Genomic DNA, 21977 nt, shown 5'->3' on the forward strand with positions numbered 1-21977 from the left:
TTCCGCTTTACAGATTTTGTGGCAAAATCTTGGACAAGCCAAAATCCCATTATGTTCTGTGGATCTGTTGAATGTACTCTTTGATTCTTACCTGTTCTTAAAATTAAGCGGGCTTTGATTGTACTTAAAACCAAAGGACTTGGCAAATGAATACAATTCAAGTGAAGTGCATTTACCCACATTTTTGCCCAACAATTTCTCAAGCAAAGGAAACTTTTCAGATTGAAAATGGAGACCCTCCCCCCACCCCCCGAATAGAGTCTGATGGATCACTGGCTGGGACAGACACCAACATGCTTTGGGTAATTGGTATGTGCTGTCTGGGAAATAGTGTATAGTTTGGGCACTTAAAATCCATGCCAACTTGCTATGCCATCCTAAGCTCTGGTTTACACCTTTAACCTCATGGAGCCCTGCAACCTTATAGATGGATTGATTATCATGTGGGTTCACTTTGGGAGGGTAGGTGAAAGTCTAGGGCCATGTTGAACATTAATCCAGTAATTCTTAAAGCCATGAGGTAGTATAGTCCTAGTGGCTTAAGAATATGAACCCTGGAGTCAGTCAATCTGGGGTTGAGTCCCAGCCGTACCATTAGTTTGATGATCTTTGGGAGATTTTTTATTTTTATTAATTTAACAGACATTTAGGTATTGTTTTTTTTTTAATATGCTAGGCAATGTTCTAATTGTGTGTCAGAGAAATACTGCTTCATTAAATCTTTAACTATCCAATTAAACTTATTTTATTTTTGTCATCTCCCTTCTCCTCCTCCTCACCTAGGTATTTTACCTTTTAAGTTTGTTTTCTCATTTTAAGATGGAGATTATACTGGAGTTGAACATTCAGTAGGACAGTATATGGATAGCACTCTACACAGTGGCTGGGCCATGGTAATCATTCTCTGTTGACTTACTGTTTCTGAGAAAAGCAGCATTATGTGGCAAACTGCTACCTTCTTTAACCGTGATGTAACAGAGTGATAGGAGTCATTTCCTGCAGGGTCTTCTAAATGCATACAGGAGCATTCCTGCAAATTCCTGAAGAATTTGAGTTGGTCAGGGAAAGTCTCTAAGAGTCTAACTCCATCCAGACACAGTCAGCACCTTTACATTGCCCTGGGTCTTTGGGGCCTGTTGAGATCTAGGTTAATACAATGGTTGCTCTCCCCAATCCAAATCTGTATCCAGGGGATTATCAGAGTCACAGATCTTTTTTGTTTGTTTTACTTTATTTTAAAAATAATCTCATATTTACAGAAAGTTGCAAAAATGGTAGGAAGAAATTCTGTATACCCTTCATCCAGATTTCCCTAAATGTTATTTTGTCGTTTATAATATTCTTTATTTGTATATACCTATATGTGTGTAAATACTTTTCTTTTCTTTAACCATATGATTAAGTTGGAGACAGGAAATCTTTTTACCCAAAAATACTTTAGTATATATTTCCTAAGAGCAAGGACATTCTCTTATTTAACCACAATATAATGATCAAAATCATGACATTAATATTGATATCATGTTAATATTTGCTCTGTAGACTTTATTCAGTTTCACCATTGTCTTCCCTAGTATTCAAAGAAAATCACCCAGGATCATGCATTGTGTTTCGGTTGTCATATCTCTTTAGTCTACTTTAATCTGGAGCAGTTTAGGAGACTTTATCTTTCATGACCTTGGTATTTTGAAATGTACATACAGGCCAGTTATGTACATTTCAAATGTACAGGCAGAGTGTTCCATCAATTTGAATTTTCTGATGTTTCCTCATGCTTGGATACCTCATGATTAGGTAATACCACAGAGATTGTGTCCTTCCTAGTGCATGATGTCAGGAGTCACATAATGTCTCTTTTTCCATTATGGGTGATGTCGATTTTGATCCGTTCTGGTGCTAGCCATATTTCTTCACTGTAAAGTTAACTTTTTCCCTGTACAAATAATAATCTAGTAGGGAGAAAAAAAAGTATCTAGTAGGAAGATTGAATATATGTAAATATTTTGTTATCAAACAGGTATTAGTTTTAGCATCCATTGATAATTCTTGTCTCAAACAATTATGGTGATTGTCAAATGGTGATTTTTTTCTAATTTCATCACTTCTTTTAATTATTAAATTTAATGTAAAAAAGAGCCCTCGTCTCCTCCATTCATTTACTTATTGTATTAGTACAGTAATGTACTAATGGTTTTCTATTTTATTCCATGAGGTATAATCTGTTACCACTGTCATTTATTTTGATGCTTAAATGGTACCATATTGGCCAGTGGGAGCTCTTCCAAGCTGGCCTCTTTTCCTTTGACATGGCTTGATTATTTGTTAAGCACCTATTTGTTTTCTAGTATTGTTTGCTAGTATATTTGTTTTCTGGTATAACAAGATGTTTCAGGCTCATCTTGTATTTTTACCTGTCACAGCCCTGTAATCAGCCAGGGATCCCTGGTTCCTTTTAGTGGAGAATGATATTTGGAAGCCAGGATCTAGATTCCAGGTGTATTTGGTACTATTGGAGTGGCATTGCTTCTAGATTCTCTCAGTGAAAAGAGTTAGGATAGATAATAAATATGTAGATATATAGGTATAGATACAGATATATCCCTAAATATAAGTGACATATATGTATGTATAACACACATCTCTTTTTATGTATTAAAAACAGTGAGTTCATAATGATATCTAGCATTCCCCTGCCTGGATTTACAATTGTATTTCTCACAGTGAAAAATTTGGCTCTCAGTTTCCACAATATATTTATTTATTTACTCAATCTTAGAATATGTACTTTTGGAATTGCTAATTCATTTTATTGTGAAAAGCAAAACCACCAACTGGAATTGTTTACAGTTCTTTATGTCTTTAGCTTAAGGGTAAAATTACTAACAAAAGAGGTGCCTGGGTGTCTCAATCAGTTAAGCCAAGTAAGCATCCAACTCTTGATTTTGGCTCATGTCATGATTTCACCCTTTGTGGGATCCAGCTCTGCGTCGGTTCCCTGTTTAGGATTCTCTCCCTCACTCTGCCCCTCCCCCACTCACACTTGGGAGCATGTTCCTCTCTCTCACTCTTTCACAAAATAAATAAACTTTAAAACAATATTACTAACAAAATTTCTGTCCTCTGAAGTTTAAGTTAGATACACACTTTTTTTTTCTTTTTTTTTTTTTTTAAGTTTACTTATTTGTTTTGAAAGAGAGAGAGAATCCCAAGCAGCTTCTGTGCTGTCAGCACAGAGCCTGATGCAGTGCTCGAACTCACAAACTGTGAAATCATGACCTGAGCCGAAATCAAGAGTCACTTAACCAGTTGAGCCATCTTCTTTTTTTTTTTTTTTTGAAAAATTTTTAATGTGGGGCTTAAACTCACAACCCTCGAGATCAAGAGTCACATGCAGCTGACTGAGCCAGCCAGGTGCCTCTCTTCTTCTTTTTTTTTTTTCCCCAGGAAAAAGACAAGAGCCCCAAATAAGGGTCCTTGCCCTGTATTTATTCAGACCAGAAGGCTTGCAAATGTGATAGGCGTGTATAAAGAGATTAACTAGGAACATTAACTTGTGGATGTGAGGGGGAAAAGGGGATTTTAAATATATACAGTGTTTGGGGTTTGGGTCAATATAAAACAAAATCCAGGCACCAGGCAGATGGGTAGATGGTTGTTAACAGCAGACAGGAGGCGCCGCACCTGTTTATCTTTGCCAGCCTAGGGGATGAGACAGATAGGGGGAATAACCTCAGGGTTAATATGCCACCTTTTCTTTTGTTAACCATCTCAGCTCTGGGCTGCTTTGCCTGCAGCGCAGTGGTCCAAAGTCCAATTCACCAATTTTTACCTAACCTGGCCCCAATCTCCTAGGGAAGCAGCTTTCTGCTATGGGGTACTTTCACCTTGAATATCTAATCTTGTTATTCCTGTGTGCCATTTCTATTTCAGGCCTTTGCCTCTCTCTCTATTTTTGGGGGCTCAGCAACCCCTCCCTATGTTGGGGTGCTTTGCACCTCCCTATTCCTGGCACCTTTGTGCCTCCCTATTCTTGGGGTGTCTTTGCACCCCCCTATTCTTGGAGTGCCAATCTGGTTTACCCAAACTTGGGTGTGAGCATTATATTGACTTTGTATTTCTTTGTGTCTTGTTAACCCATTGGTGTAAACTCAGGGGATTCCTAAGCGTATCCCCCACAGGGGTGCATATATCCTTTAGAAGTAGTTTTTTTTTTTTTTTTTCTTTTGTATTCTTTGGGTAAGTACCCATTAGTCCAATTGCTGCATCACAAATTAGTTCTATTTTCAATTATCTGAGGAAATTCCATACTGTTTTTCAAAATGGCAGCAGCAATCTGCATTCCCAGCAAAAGTGCATGAGGGTTCCTTTTTCTCCACATCCTCACCAACATTAGTTTTTTTCTTATTGATTTTAGCCGTTCTGACAGGTGTAAGGTGATACCACGTGGTAGTTTTGATTTGCATTTCCCTGATCATGAGTGATGTTGAGCATCTTTTCATGTGTCTGTTGGCCGGCCATCTGAATGTCTTCTTCGTGGAAATGTCTGTTTGTGACTTGGGCCCATTTGTATACTGTATTGTTTTCTGGCTGTTGAGTTGTATAATTTCTTCATATATTTTGGGTGCTAACCGTTTATCAGCTATGTCATTTGCAGATATCTTCTCCCATTTAGTAAGTTGCTTTTCAGTTTTGTTGATTGTTTCCATTGCTGAGCAGGAGCAATTTATTTTGATGTAGCCCCAATAGTTTAATTTTGTTTTTATTTCCTCTGCCTCAGGAGACACTCTAGAAAAATGTAGCCATGGCCTAGCATAATAAAAACTTATTCTTTTTTTTTTAATTTTATTTATTTGTTTTTTATTTTTTTTTAATTTACATCCAAATTAGTTAGCATATAGCACAACAATGATTTCAGGAGTTAGATTCCTTAGTGCCCCTTACCCATTTATCCCACCCCCCTCTCACAACCCCTCCAGTAACCCTCAGTTTGTTCTCCTTATTTATGAGTCTCTTCTGTTTTGTCCCCTCCCTGTTTTTATATCATTTTTGTTTTCCTTCCCTTATGTTCATCTGTTTTGTCTCTTAAAGTCCTCATATGAGTGAAGTCAGATGATTTTTGTCTTTCTCTGATTAATTTCACTTAGCATAATACCCTCCAGTTCCATCCACATAGTTGCAAATGGCAAAATTTCATTCTTTTTGATTGCCGAGTAATACTCCATTGTATATACATATACCACATCTTCTTTATCCACTCATCGATTGATGGACATTTGGGCTCTTTCCATAATTTGGCTATTGTTGATAGTGCTGCTATAAACATGGGGGTGCATGTGTCCCTTTGAAACAGCACACCTGTATCCCATGGATAAATGCCTAGTAGTGTAATTGCTGGGTTGTAGGGTAGTTCTATTCTTAGTTTTTTGAGGAATCTCCATACTGTTTTCCAGAGTAGCTGCACCAGCTTGCATTCCCAACCTCTCTTAAATGAGTTTTGATAATTTATTTCTGAGAACTTGTCCATTTCATCTAAGTCGTTTAATTTGCTGGTGTACCACATAGTATTCTAGTATTATAATCTTTTTTTATTCCTGTAAATTTAGCCATAATATCTGTACTTTTGTTTCTGATTTTAGTTATTTGTGTCTTTTTTATTCTTAGTCAAGCTACAAATTTGACAATTTTGTTGGTCTTTTCAAAGGACTAGTTTTTGGTTTTGTTGAATCTCTCTGTTGTTTCTCTGTTCTGTATTTTATTTACCTCTGCTCTAATCTTTATTATTACCTTGCTTCTGCTAGCTTTGGGTTTATGGTTCCTTAAGGTGTGTAGTTAGGTTATTGATTGAGAATTTTCTTCTTTTTAAATGTAAACATTTCTAGTTCTGAATTCCCCTGTGAATATTGCTTTTGCTGTATCTTGCGAGTTTTTATATTTTGTGTTTTTGTTTTCATTCGTCTTTTCTCATTTCCTTGTGATTTCTTAATTGATCCATTGGATATGAGTGTGTTGTTTAATTTCCATATTATATATTTGTGACTTTTCCAGTTGTCTTTTTTATTGGTTTCCACCTTTATTCCATTATGGTCAGAGAATATATGTTGTATGATTTCAGCCTGAAGTTTATTGAGACTGGTTTTCTGGCCTAATTTATTAGTCTGTCCTGGAGAATTTCCATGTGCACTTAAGACGGATATGTATTTTTGCTGTTGTTGGTGAAATGTTCTATATATCAATCTGTTAGGTTTACTTGGTTTATAATATTGTTCAAGTCTTCTGTTTGGCTATTCTATTCGTTATTGAAAATGGAGTATTATAATTTCCAACTATTACTGTAGAACTTTATCCCTTCAATTCTGTTGGTTATTAAGGTTATTTCCTTAATATATTCTGGGACTCTGTTGTTAAGTACATACATGTTTATAATTGTTATATTTTCCTGATAAATTGACCTGTTTATTATAAAATGTCCTTCTTTGTCTTTAGTAAAAATGTTTGTGTTAAAGTCTGTTTTGTCTGATACAAACCTAGTCATGCCAGCTCTCTTTTGGTGACTCCCTGCGTGGTATATCTTTTTCCATTTTTGCTTTCAACTTAAATGTGTTTTTCATTCTAAAGTGTATCTTGTGGGTAGCATATAGTTGAATGATGGTTTTTTGGTCCAATTCTGTAAATTTCAACATTTTTTTAAGATTAAAAAAAATTTTTTTAAGAAACCTCCATGCCCAACAAGGGGCTAGAACCTGCGACCCCATGTTCAAGAGTTGCATGCTCTGTGACTGAGCCGGCCAGGCGCTTTTGTAAATTTCAACATTTTGATTAGAATGCTTAATATTTATATTTCATGTTAATACTAGTAAAATAGAATTTATATTTGCCATTTTCTGGGGGGGTTGCTATATGTTTTATTCCTTTTTTCTTCTGTCCCTCTATTAATGGTTTATTTAGTGTTAAATAGATATTTTTCTAGTGTATCATTTTAATTTCTTTGTCATTTCTTTTGCTATATATTTTTGTGTCGTTTTCCTAGTGGTTGCTCTGGAGATTATAATTAACAATTTATAACAATCTAATTGAAAGCAATCTAATTTCAGTAGCACATAAAAACTTGTACAAAGCTCCTTCCCCTCCCTCCTTTGTGCTCTTGTTAACATACAAATTACATCTTTATATAGTAAAACCTTGAATTGCGAGTTCCTTGTTCTGCAGGTGTTCCACAAGATGAGCAAACATTTCTAATAAATTTTAACTTGATAAGCGAGCAGTGTCTTGCAATACGAGTAGTACCTGGCACCAAATGTCACATGATGACAAATGAGCCAGTGGTTCTTTTCCCTCCCTCCCTCCCTCCCCCCCCCCTCTGTGTGTGGGGGGATTAGGGGTGATCGTCTCTCATGCTTGGTTGCTGGACTCAGGCCGTGGTGTTTGGCAGAAATCAGTGATTTTCCAGAATGTTGGAAGGTGCCCACAACTGATACTAGTTTAATTTTTGTCACTTCAAAGCACCTATGGACAGTCCTTTACTTTTCTGTGCAAGAGTAAGCTTAGGAATGCTTTGCTCCATTCTAAATCAGGCTGTCTGCAGATATAGGCCCTTTTCCTCTGCTGCATTATTGCCAGTTACATTAAATACAGTATATAACAAGAATTTATTACTACTGTACTATAGTCAACATCTGTGCGAGTATATATAGTGGTCTGCATGCAGAAAAAGATTGAGGTGATAGCAGTGATTCTGTTAGTGATAGTGAGAGTTGTCCTACACAATAACTCTCCTTACTCTTGTTTCCCTCACATCAGCCACAAAGGTTTTCAAAGGTAAGTGCAGGTTAATTTACTTATTTTTCTTTATATTTTGTATTTTCTTTATTGTTTTATATAATATTACAGTATTGTAATCATTTTTTTATGAATATTTTTCCATTGTGGAACAAATCATTTGAGTTTCCATTATTTCTTATGGGGAAATTTGCTTTGAGATACAAGCGCTTTGGATTACAAGCATGTTTCTGGAATGAATTATGCTTGCAAATCAAGGTTTTATTGTACATTGTATGCTCATGAACACAGATTTATGATTATTGCTTTATACACATGTCCTTTAGATCAAATAAGAAGAAACAATTTCAAGTGAAAAATCTATATTTGCTGGGTTTTATACTGAACTGAGTAAATTTGCATATGTAAATTTACCTTTACTGATGTTTTTTTATTTCTAAATGTATATTCACAATACTGTCGAATATCATTTTGTTCCAGCCTGAAGGACTTCCTATAGTTTTTTTGTTTTGTTTTGTTTTTTGGGTTTTTTTTGCAGAGCTAGTCTGCTAGCAGCAAAACCTCTCAGCTTTTGTTTATCTGGGCATATTTTACTTTCTCCATAATTCTCAAAAGATACTTTTTGGTGGATATAGAATTCTTGGTTAACACACTCTTCTTTTCATTATTTTGAATATCCATCTCACTGCCTTCTGTCCTCTGTGGCTTCTGATGAGAAATCAGTTGTTAAACTCTTTGAGGATGTCTTGTATGTGAGAATTCCTTCTTGTTCTTTAAAGATCTTCTCTTTGGGGGCTCCTGGGTGGCTTAGTTGGTTAAGCATCCAACTCTTGTTTTCAGCCCAGGTCATGACCTCACGTTTCCAGAGTTTGAGCCCCATATCAGGCTCTGCACTGACAGTGTAGAGCCTGCTTGGGATTCTCTCTCCCCCCTCTCTCTGCCACTCCCCCACTCATGCTTCCTCTCTCTGAAAATAAATAAACTTAAAAAAGAAAACAACAGGGGCGCCTGGGTGGCTTAGTCGGTTAAGCCTCGGACTGGCTCAGGTCGTGATCTCGCGCTCCGTGAGTTCGAGCCCCGTGGCGGGCTCTGTGCTGACAGCTCAGAGCCTGGAGCCTGCTTCGGATTCTGTGTCTCCCTCTCTCTTTGCCCCTCCCCTGCTCATGCTCTGTCTCTCTCTGTCTCAAAAATAAATAAAAACATTAAAAAAAAAAAAAGAAAAAGAAAACAACAATATTTACTATATGTGGGGCACCTGGGAGGCTCAGTGGGAAAAGCATGAGACTCTTGACCTCAGGGTCATGAGTTAGGACCCCACCTTGGGTGTAGAGATTACTTAAATAAAAATAAAATATTTTTAAAAAAGATCTCTGTATTTGGCTTTTGACTGTTTTATTATATGTCTAGGTAGGGATCTCTTGCATATATAGATCTATGTATTTCATCATATATAAGAAGTTTGGGGCCATTATTTTTCCAATACTCGTTGTACCTTTTTCTCTCTTGTTCTTCTTCCTCTTCTTTGTTTTAATGTTTATTTGAGAGAGAGAGAGAGAGAGAGATAGTGTGCGAGCACAAGAGAGTGGCAGAGAGAGAATCCCAAGCAGGCTCCATGCTGTCAGTGCAGAGCCCCACATGAGGCTTGATCTCACAAACTCCAAGATTGTGACCTGAGGCGAAATCAGGAGTTGGACACTGAAACAGCTGAGCCACCCAGGTGCCCCTTCTCTCTCCTTCTAGTACTCATATTATGTGTATGTGTATTGGTAATCTTGATGGTTACACCCTTATTAGGATCTCTTGAGATTTTGCTCATTTTCTTTGTTTGTTTGTTTTTTTTAATGTTCCTCAGAGTAGATCAGCTTAAAGGACCTATCTTCATGTTCACTGATTCTTCCGCCTGCTCAAATCTGTTATTAAGTCTCTCCAGTGACTTTTTCATTGTTATTGCCCTTCCTTCCTTCCTTCCTTCCTTCCTTCCTTCCTTCCTTCCTTCCTTCCTTCCTTCCTTCCTTCCTTCCTTCCTTCCGTTCTTTCAACTTTTATTTATTTTTGAGAGACAGAGCATGACCAGGAAAGGGGCAGAGAGAGAGGGAAGGGAAACATAGAATCCGAAGCAGGCTGCAGGCTCTGAGCTGTCAGTACAGAGCTTGACGTGGGGCTTGAACCCATGAACTGCAAGATCATGACCTGAGCTGAAGTTGGACGTTTAACTGACTGAGCCACGCAGGTGTCCCTGTTATTGCACTTTCATCATTTTAAAAATAATTTCTATCTCTTGGGGGGTGGAGGAAGCAAAATGGATAAAGGCAAGTGGGAGCTACAGGCTTCCAATTATGGAATGAATAAGTCACAGAAATGCACAGCATAGGGAATACAGTCAATGATATTGTAATAGTGTTGTGTGGTGACAAATGTAGCTAACATTTGTGGTGAGCATAGCATAAGGAATAGAGATGTTGAATCAGTATTGTGCACCTGAAACTAATGTAATATTGTGTGTCAACTATACTCCGAAAAATAATTTCTCTTTATTAAGACTTAATCTCATTCTTCTAGTTCTTTACACATGGTTTCCTTTAGTTCTTTGAACATATTTAAGATAGCTTAAATTCTTTGTCTTGTAAGTCCAATGTCTGGACTTTCTCAGTGACAGTTTCTTTTATCTGCTGCCCCCTCCCCTGTGCGTGGGCCATACATTCTTTGCATGTCTCCTAATTTTTTTGGTTGAAAACTGAACATTTAAGATACTACATGACAACCCTTGATTTCAAATTCTCTCTCCCTCAGGGTTTGTTATTATTACTGTTTTTTTGTTTTTTTACTGACTTTACTGAACTAATTCTGTAAAGTTTGTATTCTTTGTTAGGTATGGCCACTGAAGTCTCTGCTTAGTTTAGTGGTGAGCTAATGGTTGTGTACATATTTCCTTAAAAGTGCAGAATCAATAATTGTCCTATTCTTTGCTACATGGCTCTGTGTTCGTATTGGGGCTCACATATTGGGGCTCATATTGGTACTGCTGTACCTTAGCCTTTATTTCCTACTTGTACAGAGCCTCAGTATCAGTCAGAAATAAGACCTTAGGATATTCTCTTGTCTTTCCTAAACATGTACACAGTCCTTGAATATGCACAGTTCTATGCATGAACAGCCTTTTAGATTCCCAGAAATACGTCAGTTTTTCTGGACATCTCATTCCCCAGCTTTGATTACCTTCTTGCTTGCCCCAAATGTTTCACTGCCTCTTGCAGGTGCAGTGTTAAACAATTTCTGCTTATAGTTTTTGACAAATGCCCCAGGAAAAGGCTGTTCATCCTGGGAGAGCTGTAAGTTAGGTCAAATAAATATAAGCCCTATGAGTAATATTTCCCAGAGAACTTCCACATAGGCCAAAAACGACTGTTTGTTTGTTTGTTTGGGATTGGGGCTTTTAAAGAGCTCCAACCCCATTAGACCTCTCCCGTGGCTGTGGGGCTGGTGGCTTTCACTGTGATTGCTGTCTGTTGGTTCTCAAGTCTGCCTTGGAGCTGGGGAGAGGGGAATTGGTCAAGGCATGTTAAAATACCACAATACTCATGGTTTTTACCAAAATTCAGCACTTTTTCTTGAATAAGAAGGAGTAAATCCTCCCTGGATTGTAAGAAGTCTTTGGTTAATTTCCAGATTTCTGAAGTTTATTTTGACAATTTTTGCCAATGTTCTCATTGCATTTATAGAGAAGATTTTCAGAAGTCCTTGGGGCACCTGGGTGGCTCAGTTGGTTAAGTGTCCAACTTTGGCTCAGATCATAATCTCACAGTCTGTGGGTTTGGAGCCCCGTGTTGGGCTCTGTACTGACAACTCAGAGCCTGGAGCCTTGCTTTGGATTCTGTCTGTCTGTCTCTCTCACTCTCGCACACACACAAAATAAATATTTAAAAAAAAAAAAAAAGAAGTTCTTTATCTTTTCTGGTGATAGCACTCAATTTTTTTTAAGCTTATGTATTTATTTTGAGAGAGAGCATGAGCAGAGGAAGAGCAGAGAGAGGGAGAGAGAGGATCCCAAATAGGCTCCCCACTGACACTGGGCTTGATCCCACAAACTTTGAGATAATAACTTGAGCTGAAATCAAGAGTTGGGACACTCAACCTACTGAGCCACCCTGGCACTCCATCACTCAATTATTTTGTAAGGAGGTTTGAATAATAACTTAAAATGTCTTTTATATTTGTCCATGTAGTTAACCATTTGTAATGGTCCCCATTCCTTTGTGTAGATTTAGGTTTCCATCTGTTACCATTTTCTTTCTGCCCAAAGTACTTTGTAATATTTGGGTACAGGTATGTAGGTGATAAATTCTTTTAGTCTTTTTTTTTTTTTAAATGTTTGTTTATATTTGAGAAAGAGACAGAGTGTGAGCAGGAGAGGGGCAGAGAGAGGGGGAGACACAGAATCTGAAGCAAGCTCCAGGCTCTGAGCTGTCAACACAAAGCCTGACGTGGGACTCGAACCCTCAAACCGAGAGATCATGACCTGAGCCAAAGTCAGACACTTAACTGACTGAGCCACCCAGGCACCCCGAGATCTTTCAGTCTTTATATGGCTGATAAGGTCTTTATTTCATCTTTGCATCTGTGTTTATGAGGAATACTTGTTTATAGTTTTTTTATATTTTATTTTTTGCAGTTGTGGCCCCATAAATTGAATTAGGGAGTATTCCTTTCTCTTTTGTTTTATGAAAGTGTGAGTAATTAGTATCATTTCTTTTTTTATTTTATTATTATTTTTTTAATGTTTAATTTTTGAGAGAGAGAGAGCATGAACAGGGGAGGTACAGAGAGAGAGAGGGAGATAGAGAATCCAAAGCAGGTTCCATGCTGACAGCGCAAAGACCGATGTGGGGCCAAACCCACAAACATGAGATCATGACCTGAGCCAAAGTCGGAGGCTTAACTGACTGAGCCACCAGGAGCTCCATATTATTTCTTCTTTGTGTTGGTAGAATTCAGTAATCCCATCTGGGCCTGGAGTTTCCTTTGTCAGGAAGTTTTTAAAAACAAAATATCTTTAGTACCCCTTTATATATATATATATATATATATATATATATATATATATATATATATATATATATATTTAGTACATATATATATATATGTATATATATATAAAAATATAAATATCTTTAGTTATCCCTTTTTTCCTGAGTAAATACACCTTCATTATCCCTTAAATATCTGCTGGATCTCTAATGATACCACCTCTTTCATTCTTATGTTGTAATTTTTGTCACCACCTCCCCCCCCTTGGTCATTCTGGCTAGAGGTTTATCAATTTATTGATTTTTTTTTTTTAAGTCAGGTTTTGCCTTCATGATTTTTCTCTTTTTTTCTGTTTTCAATTTCTTTGGTTTCTGCTTTTTATTATTTTCTTTCTCAAGGATAGGCACAGGAACCTGGACATGGGAATATATAAGAGTGGATTAGGCATATGCCAAAAAGCCGTACACATATAAATAGAACTCTGAAACTGGAAGTTTGAGTAGCACAGATTTAGCTTCTGAATTATGTGCTTGGTGTAGTATAAACTTAGAGTTCTCTGATCCTTTATTATAATCAAACATGGGGAACTTAAACAGTTATGTAAACATAACATTGAGTATCAAGAACTGATCAGAACTGAAGTACCTTAAATATTGAATTCAGGTCTTAACTGCTTCTCACCGTTTGAGTTTTTACCAAAAAGGTTTTATTGTGAAAATATTCAAGCATGAAAAAATAGTACGATGAATATTTGTATACTTCCCATGTAAATTTAGTAGTTAACATTTTGCTGTATTTACATTTTTCTCTTTTGTGTATATATGTGTATGTGTTTATACAGTCACACACACTCCCCCTTTTAACAGCTGAATCATTTGAAAGAATTGTCACAACTTTGGGGCACCTGGGTGGCTCAGTTGGTTGAGCATCCAACTATTGATTTCTGCAGGTCATGATCCTATGGTCATGGGATGGAGCCCCATGTTGGGCTCTGCACTGAGCATGGAGCCTGCTTGGGATTCTCTCTTCCCTTCTCTCTCTGCCCCTCTCCTCTCTCTCTCTCAAAATAAATAAACTTTAAAAAAAATCTACTCATCTACCTTCAGGAAGTTTTTTTTTTTTTTTTTTATTTTCATTGGAAACATGTTAAATGTAGATAACTTGGGAAGAATTGACATCTTCATAATGTTAACATCCAAGTATAAGAGATGTCTTCATTTTGTTCAAGTCTAGTCTACTTAGGGGTCTTTCAGGAGTTTAAAAAATGCATCCTGATAACAGGTGTTGCATTCAAAATATTTTGTCTTTTCTATTACTGTTATAAATGGGACCATTTCTTCCATTATCTCTTCTAGCTGGGTATTTTATGTATATAAGGCTTATATTTTATATCCCATTATCATATTGATTTTTTCTTATTTAATTTTAGCACTGATTTTCTTGTATTTTCCAATCATACTGCAATTAGAGATGGTTTTACTTCTTCCCTTCTGGTTATTATGCTTTTGATTGCTTTGTTCTGGTTGCGCTAACACTTTTAAAACAATGTTAAATAGTTGTGGAGATGATGGGCATCCTTGACTTATGTGTGCTTCCCCTCCCTTGGATTACCCATAAATTAATAGAAGTAAAAGTCCCTGGATTCCTGAAAAAAAAAAAAAAAAAAGTCCCTGGATTCCAAAGACTGTAATTCTAGATAAAGCTATTCCCCCTACCCAGTAGAATCCTCTGAAAATTGCACTTATTACTTTAGAAGGTACAGTGGGGGTTCTGTTAAGCGACCATTTTCTTAGTTCCAATTTTATGTAATTTTAGCCTTCCAAATAAAGTTGGGGCTTTCCGTGTACGTTTGTGGGATTTAATGTATGCTTTTGTAACATTTTTATTAAGACTCGCCCATTAAGAAAAGTCCTTTGGCATACTTTGTTCTAAGTTGGCATTCCTGTTGCCTGTTTGTATGCTCAGGCCATTGGTAAGTGGATTTATACTCTGAAAAACAGGCCAGGAAGTCATTATATTTACTTTCCCCCCCTCCCTATCAATAAAGCTAGCTCAGACAACATTAGAAATTATATGTATGTCTTTAAAATTATATCTTATATTGTATCTATAAAATTAACTGCTTAATTTTTATAAACTGTAGGATGGAAGCATGGTCAAAGTTCTTGTTTCTATTTTTCATAAAATAACATTAAAAATGGTGTATTTAACTTACGTAGATAAGTACGTATACATGTGATCTTTAGTGCCTAATCAGCTATAGACGCTGAGTACTTATAAGTTGAAGCTGACAGACCAGAAAACTGCATTAGCTTCTCCTTTATTATAGAATTGCTCTTTGGTGAGCGTGTTATCTCCAAAGAAATGAATTAGGTTGGGGATTTGGTGCTGCTCAGTTAACTTTTTCTTTCTCCAGAGATATTCCATTGGTCCTAAAATAAGTCTGTGAAAGATGGATCACTAGAAAAACGACTCAACACATGCTTTATTTTAAATGAAGCTTGTAATTGATTTGGTATGTAAAAGAAAATACATTTCTCAGCCCAAGTGAGACATGGAGTGCTATAATGGAAAGAGAGCTCTGGACTTTGAATCTAGTCATCTGGGTTCTAGTTCTGGCTCTTTTTGATCTTGAGCAAGTTGTTTAACCTCCTTAGGTCTTATTTCCCTTCCTGTCACATAGTAAGGTTGGCTGGTACCATCTAAGGTCTCTTCCACATCTAGATTCTCAGATATTAGAGAACTTATGGGTATGGTTTTGACAGTTGGCCATGTTGATGCTCTTAGTTTAAGCATTTTAATCCCCATATCCCTATTTTTATTTTGACAGTTGCTTTAGGTAATGTATGGTGTGTGTGTGTGTGTGTGTGTGTGTGTGTGTGTAGTGTGTTCTAAATTTACATGAGAATAAAATACGAGTATCCTTTTAGGCTAGCACCATCTGTTGTGGAAGAGTTCTGTAGGATCTATTCTTAACTCTTGGGAGTAACAAAAATTTCCCTTTAGTTTTCATGATCTTCAGACTCAATCTAAATATAGGAACATTATCCCAATCCTATTCCTTGCTGCTTTCAAGTTTTTAGAATTCTGTTAAACAACATTTTGTCCTTTGATGGTGATCTCTTTAAATATTCAGTCTTTTCCCTTAGGCTATTGTGTTAGCAAAACTGATGCTCTAGTTTTCAGTCTGTTAAAGCTGTTATTACTTGAGTCATATCTTGATGTTTACCTTATACATTATGGCTTCTCCTTTATTCATTTGAAGAGTCTCAGTATTAAATCAGGAAACCAAGAGGGAGGAAACCAAAAGAGAGGAACCAAAAGCGGGAAAATAACTATCAACATACTTCATTTTGGAGATCATTGTTTTTTATCAAAATGTCAAAGTGAATTTTGTGCAAAATTCATTCAATTGTGTAAAACTAATTATTTAAGATTATGTTGCTATTTGGATCTGAGAAGCAGACCTTTCTTGGGTTTTCTGCATGTTAGATCTGTTTGTCAGAGTGGGAAGAAGTGTTGAATAGTTATAAGGAAAGATAAGATAAGTAGATGAGTGTGATTAAGAGGCTTCCCCCGGGCGTCTGATTTCTGCTCAGGTCACTGTTCATCTCACTGTTCACGGGTTTGAGCCCTGGTTCGGGCTCTGTGCTGACAGCTCAGAGCCTGGAGCCTGCTTTGGATTATGTGTCTCCCTCTCTCCCTCTCTCTCTGTCTTTCTCTCTATCTATCTCTATCTCTCTCAAAATAAACATTAAAAAAAATTTTTTTTTAAAGAGGCTTCTCAGAAGGTGAGTTTTTGGCAAAGTTTTAAAAAGTAACTGTGGATTGATGGGGGAAAGAAGTGTATTTTCTGAAATAATAAAATTAGATTTCTTCATTAATCTTTTGTTGTATGTTAAACCATGGAATAAACTTAATGCGGTTGATTGCCTGCAATTTAAATCAGAAATTTAGGGAAAAAGAACTGTGTCCTGTCTTTAAATTCATTGTTAGAGCATAATACTGTACTTAGTCCCAGATACATGAATGATAATGAGCATCTCTCTCGGTATCAGGAGTCAGATTGATGTGTGAAACAGGTCAATCTGAAAGTTTCAGAGCATAAGATGTAATCTAATTAAATATACATAGTTTACATCTTTTCCTTCATAATTGAAAATGGTTGACTTGGTTCAAAAAAAACATAGCTTCTTAGCTGCGAGACTCATTTCTGTGTCCAGGTATTTTCAGAAATAAAGGTTTATAGTATTGGCTAAAATCATAGCACATTTGATGACCAATTCCTAAAAAAATACTCCGATGAACACATAGGAAGAACATGACAGTCAAAGAACATTTCTTTTCAAAATTAAGGGAGGTACTTGATGTCAAATTCTCAGAATGTCAGGTTCTATTCAGAAGGTATGAAAAGAAAAAAGACTTAGCCTGTGTATTTTTGCAAAAATGTCTTAAGGTTTTTTATTTTATATAGCGGTCCCAAATTTATTTTTACTTAGCAAACACTTATTTGTAGTTTATTATATACTAATGATTTTTATTAGTGCTTTACAAATATTAAAATCCTCATAAAACCCTAAATATTTTCATGTTTTCATAAGAGCATAGTTTAAATGCTAAATTATGCTAAATATTAATTGCTAAATATCCATTTTTTCTCCAGTTTATTTAACAAAGGTAAGTTAGGCAACAAACTGCATTTAGTTTAAAATGATGAAGCTTTTAACCTCATATTTTTTAGTGAAAAATCACTGCTCAATGGTTGCACTAAAACAATATGTTGTAAAGGCTTAAGTATTTTAATAATGGACATTTAATAGAAAGACATTCTTTATTACATATGTTTGTGATACGGAGAAAAACAGACCTAGACAGAGAAAAGGAGGCTTACTTGATGTCACAGCATTTATTTTGTCTTACTTGCTTTTACATAAAGCAATTACTTTGGAACTTTACAGCATATAGATTTGAAATGGATTTGGAATGATTATCCTTAAGAAGCATAATGCATCACTTTTTTTTATGGGAGTTCTTAAAACTTCTCTATTTGGAGGGAGGTAAAATCTACCTCATATTTGTAGGGAAGGGGCTTTTACTTTTTCCAAAGTATTTTCTACCTTTATTGTTTTTCTTTTTGGTCCCTCTGAGGGCCTCTTTAGGTTTCTTGGGTGTAGGTACTGAGATTGTTCAGGTTTTGTTGTTTCTGCCTTTGCTTTGCAATTCTCTCACAATGACAGAATTACAACTAGTTATCTCTCTGATATGTTTGATATATGTGAGGCTAGACAGTTCTCTGGAACTACTCAGGAAGACTCAAAACTTTATTCAAATGGGTATCTTATTTGATTATTGAATAGATAACTTTGAATAATAGATACTAATTTGAATGTTGAATAGATACCTATTCAAATAAGCATTTACCAGGGTGCCTGGGTGGCTCATCCACTGAGTTTCTCTTTTTGTTGTTGTTGTTAGGTTTTATTTATTTATTTTGAGAGAGCACATGAGCAGGGAGGGACAGAGAGAGAAACCCAAACAGGCTCCATGCTCTCAGCACAGAGTCCCAATATGAGGCTTGAACTCATGAACCATGAGATCACAATCAGAGCCCAGCTGAAATCAAGAGTTGGACACTTAACTGACTCAGCCACCCAGGCGCCCAAGCATCTGACTCTTGATCTCAGCTCAGGTGTTGATCTCAGGGTCCTGAGTTCAAGCCCTACTTTGGGCTCCATGCCGGGCATGAAGACTTCTTAAAAAAAGGGGGGGGGGGCAGTATTTACCTATTGTATCCTGCCCTCTACTGTCTGTTCAGTAAACTATACTGAGTGTTGTCCCTAAGTTATTTCTGACTTTAAAGGCTAATACAGCAGAAAATAAATTTTGCCTTTCATTTTACCTTTTGGTAGAACCAGTAGATTGCGATTATCTGACATATTGTGAACACCTTTTAGAGAATAATGCTCTGTATACATTTATTATTTGGAAGATGCAAGGGAAAATCTTTAGTATAGATTGTGTTTCTCACATTTGAATTAAACCAGATACACACACCTATAGTGTTACCCTTAGTGGACGTTCAGTAAATACCTGTTAAATAAAGAGACTTGGATTCTATTTCTAGCTTTGCTACTAAATAGACAGTTTTCTTACTCTGCTGTTCATACCCTTTTAGAACTCAACTGGTTGGCATTTTACTAGGATAAGTTACAGAGCCAAAAAGTACAAGGATTCAAAACACTGAATGTTTTAAGAGAAAACAGCTGGCAGTGACATGATGTGCTGTTCTGAAGGTAGAAGATGAGATCTCATGTTTGCTGCCTTGAGACAAAATGGCCAGTTTGGGGGGAGAGAGCATGGTTTAATCCAAGTGTCAAACCAGACACATTTGGCAGTATTAGTTCTGTCATCAGGAACATAGCTTGGTATAGGGTATAGAGATTGCCCAGGGACTGGAGTTATGAATAGCTCAAATTTATTTGGCTCTGGGCCAGTAAGGGAGTGGTTAATTTCATGGCCTCTTTAGAACCATTTTGAGAATAATTTCTTTTAAATTAGTATTCTTTCTGCTCTTAAATATAGAACATTGAATTTTGATGTACACCCTCTCCTTCCCACCACTGTGTCATTTACTTTCCACCCACTCTTACCCAAGACTCCATCAAGCTTCAGTTTTCTTTTTACTTATTTTTCCATCTATCAAACTATTTCTTACCTATGGCTCCATATAAGATTAAGAATGGCTCTGTATGTCAGTGTGAGATCAGTGATCCTAGGCCAGGTAAGTGTCTGGGTGCAAAAAACTTACATCACACTTGTTCTAGCTCTACTACTATGTGACGTTCTCTAAGGAGCTATGATACCTTTTACAGCAACAGAGGAGTGGACTCTTGCCCTCTTTTTTTTTGCTCCTTGTAGTCAGGAGTTTCTCCCTTGGTTCATTATCAAGGATCACCTGTTCAGTCCTATTTTCTCCAAAGAGTGAAGCCCTGATTTCTGACCTTCTCCCTCACTACTTTCAAAATAAGCTCCTGTATAGGTTTCAGAGAAAAGTATTTACACTTTCTTGACTGAAGTGCAGGGGATGCTCCTATGATTAGATTTCTTCATATGGAGCCGGTGGTTTGACTGTTCTTTGGACACCACAAAGCAGTCTTTCCCTTCTTGGGGATTTCTCAGTTCCTACTTTCTGGCTTCATATGTCCAGAGTCCTGAGAGTCCAGCTAATGTTGCTACTTCATTTTTCCTAACATCTTACCTCTCTTTATGTCATCCTTTGACTTTTTAAAATACTGCCGTTATTGTTTGATGAAACCCTTATTGCTATTTTTCTGGGTAATTTTTAAAGTCATCCTGGGGAGAAGGCATAACTGAGTTGAAAAGAATTACTAACTTGTCAATGGACATTTTGGATAGAACCTTCTAATGTCTTCATTTGCTCTTGTAGTTCTAAAATAGGGAAATTTCAGGGGCCCCTGGGTGGCTCAGTCGGTTAGGCATCCAACTTTGGCTCAGGTCCTGATCTTGCGGTTCACGAGTTTGAGCCCTGTGTCGGGCTGTATGCTGACAGCTCAGAGCCTAGAGCCTGCTTCGGATTCCGTATCTCCCGTGTCTCCCGTTTGCTCTCTGCCCCCCCCCCCCACTCATGCTCCGCCTGTCTCTCAAAAATAAATAAAAAACATTTAAAAAATTTTAAATAGGGAGATTTCAGAATGCAAGAATTAACTAGTAGGCGGGGCACCTGGGTGCTCATTTGGTTATTGATAGCAGCTCAGGTCTTGATCTCATGGTTTCAGGAGTTCAGTCTGTGTCAGGCTCTGCCCTGACTGCTCAGAACCTGCTTGAGATTCTCTCACTCTCTGCCTGTCCCCACTCACGCTCTGTTTTTCTCAAAATAAATGAATAAACTAAAAAAAAAAAAAGAATGACTAGTAGGCAGACTTGTAGCTATAATTTTGATGAGTGAATCAAAGAGAACTGACCAGATCACTTTTAATACATTGTTTATAAATTTTGGTTTTCATATCAGCTTTTTATTTTTCTTCTCAGTCGCTTTAGGTCGTAACCAGCCTTTGAAAAAGGAGAAACCCAAATGGAAAAGTGATTATCCCATGACAGATGGACAACTGCGCAGCAAGAGGGATGAATTTTGGGATACTGCACCAGCTTTTGAAGGCCGTAAAGAGATTTGGGATGCCTTGAAGGCTGCAGCACATGCTTTTGAGAGCAATGATCATGAACTGGCACAAGCAATCATTGATGGTGCAAACATAACATTACCACATGGTAGGTTTGGTGGTCCTCAGGGACAAAGGGGAACATAATCAGCTCCTTTCTAATAACAAGAAACCAAATGGGAAGTGTTCATTTTACTTGCTGTGCATGATTCTCCTCCCTGCACACACCACCCCCCCCCCCCACCACCATCAAAGAGGAACATTTGTCTTTGCTTCTTTGTGGATTTACTTTGTGTGTGTGTGTGTGTGTGTGTGTGTGTATTATTTTTTTTATTTTTTTTTTTTTTAATTTTTTTTTTTCAATGTTTATTTATTTTTGGGACAGAGAGAGACAGAGCATGAACGGGGGAGGGGCAGAGTGAGAGGGAGACACAGAATCGGAAACAGGCTCCAGGCTCCGAGCCATCAGCCCGGAGCCTGACGCGGGGCTCGAACTCACGGACTGCGAGATCGTGACCTGGCTGAAGTCGGACGCTTAACCGACTGCGCCACCCAGGCGCCCCTGTATTATTTTTTTAAGTAAGCTGTGCCCAACATAAGGCCTTGAACCCATGACCCTGACATCAAGAGTCGCATGGTCCACTGACTGAGCCAGATAGGTGCCCCAATATATGTATTTTTTAATATCTAAATATCTTGGGTATGCCTGGGTGGCTTAGTTGGTTGAGCATCCAACTCTATTTTGGCTCAGGTCATGGTCCCAGGGTTGCGGGATCAAGCCCTGCATGGGGCTCTGCACTGAGCACGGAGCCTGCTTGGGATTCTCTCTCCCTCTCTCCCTTTGCCCCTCTTCCCCACTTGTGTGCTTTCTCTTGCAAATAAATAAAAATGGAAGATTTAATATTTTTAATCTCATGAAAGAGAATGCTTAATAACCTGTATTTTCTAATTTACGTCCTCAGAAACTTCCTTGCTCTTCATCAAGGACCCTCCACCCCC

General features: G+C 37.3%; 1 protein-coding gene across 1 annotated transcript in view; it reads left to right on the plus strand.

Annotated features, from left to right (window-relative positions):
- The window catches only part of UBTD2 (ubiquitin domain containing 2), a 61557-nt gene that overhangs the window by 19649 nt on the left and 19931 nt on the right, over positions 1 to 21977 (plus strand). Inside the window, exon 2 of the mRNA XM_030327605.2 lies at positions 20851 to 21087. Within this exon, the coding sequence (XP_030183465.1) occupies positions 20851 to 21087 (237 nt within the window). The remainder of the gene's footprint in view (positions 1 to 20850; positions 21088 to 21977) is intronic.

Source organism: Lynx canadensis, chromosome A1 (assembly GCF_007474595.2).
Source record: "Lynx canadensis isolate LIC74 chromosome A1, mLynCan4.pri.v2, whole genome shotgun sequence".
Classification (NCBI taxonomy): Eukaryota; Metazoa; Chordata; class Mammalia; order Carnivora; family Felidae; genus Lynx; species Lynx canadensis.